The sequence below is a fragment of the Contarinia nasturtii genome, unplaced genomic scaffold (assembly GCF_009176525.2).
Source record: "Contarinia nasturtii isolate CC-2019 unplaced genomic scaffold, AAFC_CNas_1.1 Cnas_scaffold_1547, whole genome shotgun sequence".
Classification (NCBI taxonomy): Eukaryota; Metazoa; Arthropoda; class Insecta; order Diptera; family Cecidomyiidae; genus Contarinia; species Contarinia nasturtii.
In genome coordinates, this window is record NW_022198882.1 from 1 (window position 1) to 5,496 (window position 5,496).

General features: G+C 31.0%; 2 protein-coding genes across 3 annotated transcripts; one reads left to right on the plus strand and one right to left on the minus strand.

The window, feature by feature from the left end:
- Nucleotides 1-1,160: 1,160 nt before the first annotated feature.
- On the minus strand, nucleotides 1,161-4,043 carry LOC116346482 (probable elongation factor 1-delta). 2 transcript variants are annotated; one of them, XM_031776556.1, is made up of 8 exons: nucleotides 3,926-4,043; nucleotides 3,613-3,727; nucleotides 2,800-3,207; nucleotides 2,388-2,477; nucleotides 2,171-2,213; nucleotides 1,881-2,072; nucleotides 1,588-1,790; nucleotides 1,161-1,492 (listed from the first exon to the last, which is right to left on the minus strand). In XM_031776556.1, exons 2-8 carry the CDS (start codon nucleotides 3,703-3,705, stop codon nucleotides 1,331-1,333), a joined length of 1,191 nt encoding a protein of 396 aa, XP_031632416.1. In that variant the 5' UTR covers nucleotides 3,706-3,727; nucleotides 3,926-4,043; the 3' UTR covers nucleotides 1,161-1,330. The 2 variants fall into 2 exon arrangements, with proteins under 2 accessions (XP_031632416.1, XP_031632417.1); XM_031776557.1 differs by lacking the exon at nucleotides 2,800-3,207.
- A 276-nt stretch (nucleotides 4,044-4,319) lies between these two features.
- Nucleotides 4,320-5,104, plus strand: LOC116346483 (putative SERF-like protein). The gene is made up of 3 exons (XM_031776559.1): nucleotides 4,320-4,599; nucleotides 4,762-4,867; nucleotides 4,927-5,104. The coding sequence occupies exons 1-3, from the start codon at nucleotides 4,593-4,595 to the stop codon at nucleotides 4,997-4,999; spliced, it is 186 nt and encodes a 61-aa protein (XP_031632419.1). The 5' UTR covers nucleotides 4,320-4,592; the 3' UTR covers nucleotides 5,000-5,104.
- Nucleotides 5,105-5,496: the final 392 nt, after the last annotated feature.

Below are 5,496 nucleotides of genomic sequence, written 5' to 3' on the forward strand. Positions count from 1 at the left end.
TCATCATGTTTGTAATTGATCTACCTTTCGTCGTGACCGATTCATGCTTCTTTTCGTTCGCTGATGATACCAAAATTTCAAAATGTATAAAATCAGAAGATGACTGTATTCATCTTCAAAGGGATTTGGATCGTGTAGCAGATTACTATGGACGTAATTTATCAAAGTTAAATGTTAACAAAACAAAACTGATATCATATCATCGAGGATTGCTGTAATATGAATATAATTACAACGTAGATGGCGTGCAAATTGAAAGAATTGAAGTATTGAAGGACTTGGGAGTATTGCTTGATGTGAAGATGAATTTCAAATCACACATCGAGCATGTTGTTGCTAAGGCAAAATCAAGATTGGCTTGGTTAAAATTCAACAGCAGGGATTTTGTCGACCCATGGACGTTAAAACGCCTTTACTTTACATTTATATTACCGATTATTGAGTATGGATCTGAAATATGGAATCCACACTACGACAATATGTGCAAAAGAATAAAGTCAATACAAAAAAGTGTGCACTTAGGAGAATGGCCTGGAACGATTTTAGACTGCCAAAATACGAACATAGACTACTATTTCCGCAAATGATTACTCTTGAGGAGAGACGCAAGATGGCGCAAGTGTCTTTTATTTTCAAAATTATTCACGGAGATTTAAAGTCAACTTATGTTTCAAATGAAATATTATGATTCAGCACATGATACCAGAGCAACACCACTATTTGATTTACCAATTAGGAGAACTGATTACACAAAATATGAGCCATTGAATTATATGCTTACGTCATTCAACGATTTTTATACCAAAAAAATGCCAAACAGTGATGAAAATATAATTGATTTAGAAGTTAATTTATCAACGATCAAACTGAGAATAGAAAATTATTTAAAGCAAAACAGATAAATACAAAAATTTGTTATGGATTATAGAAATTTTAAGCAGTTGAAAAATTAATTTATGAAATTTATATTATTTACATGAGAGGAGCTATAATTTTTCATTTTTTCTCTCAAAAATGCTTGATAAAAATCAAATTGTATTATATTATATTTATTTAATGAAATTATTTTCAATAAACCACCAAGGCGAAGAAACGCTGTTCGGTGCAGTTATTATTATTAAATGCAACATTCCTTTGTTCGTAAAACATTAGACGAAATGTACCATATAAAACGAAATTTTTCTTTATTGTTACACTTTTAATGTGGTATACCATAACAATTTTATATGATTTTGAGAGTTTTATAAACGCAAACTATTTTTGAAATCTCAGCTCATAATAATTGTTTTGAATTTGGAAAATTGTTTTGAAAAAGTGTAGCTCAAATCAATTAAATTTTGTTAAAAGCAGCAACATCAACACTTTGTACGTATTCGTCGTTCTTTTCAATCTCTTCTGTGAGCCAATCGATGGAAACCTTTTCGTCTTCTACAACACATGAAATAGTCAATTTATGAATTCCAAATGCCAATGGAACCAAACGTGCTGTTCCCTGGGGTGAATCAGAAAAGATGAAAGTTAAAGATGGCAATTAATCAACATATAATGGAACATAATTAAAATATAATCGAAAAAATGGATGTTTACCCAAAGTAGACCATCACATTCAATTTTGCGAACGCATTGTTCCATCAATTTCATGTCGGTTTCATCGTCCCATGGCTTGACATCTAAAATGACATTCGATTTAGCTATCAATGCTGGTTTTTTTGATTTCTTGGCAGCATATTCAGCCAAACGTTGTTCACGAATCTTTGCAATGGCATCGTCTTCTTCTTCTGAATCTGAATCTGAACCAATCAACAACGAATTAGATTTACCATAGGGCACGTTTTTCAAAATAGACTATTTGTTGAATTAATTTCATGAACTACATTTACCAAAGAGATCAACATCATCTTCATTGGGTACGGTGGCAGCGGCTACTGCTGGCTTTGGAGCATCACCAATACTAACGCCAGCCAAACTTTGCTCCAAAGATTTGATGCGGTTTTCAGATTGCAATTGTAATTTTTTCAATTCATTCACTACTTGATAAAGAGATGCATTTTCCCGTTCCAAAGCTGAAATACCTGGGGTTGAAATTAATCAATAATAATATATATGAAAATTCAATTGCAAAAAAAAAGTGAATTCATATATTTATATATAATTCAAGAACAAGGCATACGGTCAAGAACATCTTTTCCTGCTAATGCGGCGATGTCATCCATCTGAAAAAAAATTGGAAAAGAACATAATTCAATTAGTATCGCCATGCATTTGTTATATGAAACGATTTTTTGTCGACTTGAGATATTTCTACAGATAATATTTTTTTTCCGTTTTCAAAATGTGCGTTTTGGTACTTTTGTGTTAGAGTGTTTTTTGACGGAAAATATACTTACGCGTTCTAAAGAATTCTTTAGATGTTGACGCGCTTTTGCGATTTCGGAAACAAGTGTACATTCTTCGGAAACGCCACCAGAAACGTGTACCTGAACCAAAGTTAGTAGTTTTTACAAAAATGACATATATTTTTTTATAAATTTCAGAATAAATGTAATTAATTGAAAAACAAAATGTCACCAAGAGCCTTAAACTGGTTGTACAAAAGCAATTTTAAATATTTACAAAATTAATGGAGGGAGAGCAAAAAATTGGAAATAGAAAAAGGAATACGTGAAATCTATTTATCTATAAAGAAACGAAAATCTATTGATAATGTTTAAATATAAAAGCAAAATCGAGCAATTTTAAAGTTATAAATCAAAATCTCAAAATAAAAAGATGAAAATTTTATTTTGCGTTAATTTAAACCTTAAAGCTCTCATTGCATTGGACATCTTTGCTGAGATCATGTTTTGAACTGAATTTTTCTTTAGTTGCTTTTACAATTTCCGACTTTGGTTTGGGCTGGTCTAGTTTTCCAGAGAGTCTCGATTTATCATCTGATATTGATGACACATTGCTTTTATTACTGTCTTCTTGCTGCTTCTTTGCAGACTTTTTGTCCTTTTTAGCTTTTTGTGTTTTTGCCTTTGCATTATGCTTTGACTCATCAATAGGATTTTCCTCATTTGTAGTCGTCGCATTTTGCTTTTCAATTTGCTGTTCAATTGAATCGGATAGTTTTGAAGCGACAGTTGATTTTTTGCCTCTTTTATTGTATTTCTTTGCATTTTCTGAGATTAGTTTTTGTGTAGTTCTATTTTTATCATTTTGCAGCTTGCAAATTTATACAAATTAAAAAATTAAAATTAATATTCGTCATTTAAAATTTGTGTATGTATTATGAGAAATATAGTGAAAATAGAAGAAATAAACCATTTCATTGCCAGAAACGTTGAACTATGCTTTTTCTATATAGAAGTTATGTTTATTTTATATCTGTATATTTATGTCAGAAATCAAAATGGAACTTAGATAAAATTATAGCTGGTTATCAAGCGACGAGAATTTCTGTATAATATTATTATACCTGTTCATTTGATGCAGTAGATGGACACTAAGAATCCAACACCAAAATAATTTCTGAACAGGTTATTAAATTTGGACATAATTAATTGAAAGAAAAGACGGTAATTCAAATGAGTGCATTAGGCTCTGCCGCCTCTCTTGAAGTAGGCTTACCTTGGTATGGAATTTTCGTTCAGCGTCAGCGTATTGAGCTTTGCTTGTCCAAATTGATTGAGCTTGAAAGGTTTCAGCAAGTGGGCAGGGCATTTTGTTGTTACTTCTATTTAACCTTTAAACAAACAAAAATAAATGGAATGTGTTTTTAAATTAAAGAAACGTGCTATGGCACGCCATCAAAGAACAATCTATTACGCAAAATATTTTCTACTTGTTAGTTCCATAACAACATTTTCAAATAATTGTTTTTTACACAATTTGTTGTCATCAAATTTGATAAATATAATTTTTTGGAAATTTTAAAACTTACGTTTCTAGCTAGAGAATCCGAAAAGCACACTTCCAAGCAAAATGTCAAAATGGTGAGAGATCGATTAATCGCGCCGGGCTCACACAATGGCAATACACTCGATGGTAACACTTTTTTTTATGGTAACACCAGGTTCGAATGAAATTATTTTTTCTTTTTATAATATTTTTTTTCTTCATTATATTGCATTAAATAAATAAATTTTGTTATCTCCAAATGATAAACAACTCGATTTGTTTTTTTTTTATGTTAAAACGAAGAAACGAACAAATTCTTCTAGAACGAGTAACGCACACATTGATTTCAAAAAAATGCAAAAATTCTAGATGGCATTGAATGGTCAACAAAATGACAGGTTGAGCAATAGAAGAGATATACGTATAAACTCATATTTATCATAAAATACTAGACGATGTGGTGCACCATTTTTTGTCTTGACCGATTTTCAGGTTTTTTTCTTCGACCGATTTCTTCGAAATAAAAATTATTAAAAAAAACGAAAATTGAACGCTGGAGAGCGTTTTTCCAAATACTTGAAAAAACCAAATAATATAAGATCGAAAATCGTTAAATTTGAAACACCATCGAACGGAAAAGTTGTGTCATTTTCGAATCAATCTTAACATTTATTTTGCTGTTATTATTTTCTTCGATTTTAAGAAGAAGAATGACGCGTAAGTTCATCCACCTACTCAAATCGTGCTTTTATTTATAGTCTATAAACATTTTTTTTTCATTAAAAACCATGGTTTTTCATGGACAAAAACTCGTATTCTTGTAATTCGTAGTCTTGCAAATAAATTCTTGCAATGTATTTACTTTTGTTTGGATTTTAGGTGGTAACCAAAGAGATTTAGCCCGTGCAAAAGCCCAAAAGAAACAAGCGGACGCAAAAAAGGGAGTTCGTAATGATGGTTTGACTGTTGAACAACGTAAACAAAGGTTTGTTATAAAATTGATGATATCAATCAATCGCAACTGGTTCTTTTTATCAATTGTAGGGATGCTGAAATTCTTCGCGAAAAACAACGAAAAAAAGAGGAAGCAGCAAGCGCTAACAATGCCGGAAAGTAATAACAAATCAATTCATACCCATCGAATTCATGTCAAATCAAATTGTTATTTAAATTTATCGTAAACATGCGCATAAATAAACGAATAAAAACAAAAAGCAATAAATTAAAGAGTTATTCGATAATTAAGTGCTGAAACGTAAGGTTAAACCTACATTATATGCTGCATTATCAACCAAATATTGTTGAAATCGATAGAGTTCGTTGAGAACTATCGGATTAAAGACAAAATTGTGCTTTGCAAGCAGAAAAATCCACAATAATGGCTCACTTCTTAAAAAATTGCATTTTCATGAAAAAAGGTCCATTTTTTTAACTTCTCAAAAAGACACCAAAGTAAATAATTCTCGTGTTTTTTCGGATGTATGATATAGGCGAAGGTCCAAAATACTTGAAACGTGCAACAATTAGATGAATGGATTGAGAGAAAGTTGACAGTAAAAATATGTTGTCCAGAACATAGTTTTGAAGGTTCGACGCATACTGAGAAAAATCGAA

Bases quoted from the DNA above. Each gene is read 5' to 3' on its own strand.
- LOC116346482 (XM_031776556.1), bottom strand. From the start codon at position 3,705: ATGCCCTGCCCACTTGCTGAAACCTTTCAAGCTCAATCAATTTGGACA. The intron at 2,214-2,387 runs GTAAGTATATTT...ATTTTTTTTCAG, and splicing joins TAAAGAATTCTTTAGAACGC to ATGGATGACATCGCCGCATT. The intron at 1,493-1,587 runs GTAAACATCCAT...GATTCACCCCAG, and splicing joins AATGTGATGGTCTACTTTGG to GGAACAGCACGTTTGGTTCC.
- LOC116346483 (XM_031776559.1), top strand. The intron at 4,868-4,926 runs GTTTGTTATAAA...TATCAATTGTAG, and splicing joins GTTGAACAACGTAAACAAAG to GGATGCTGAAATTCTTCGCG.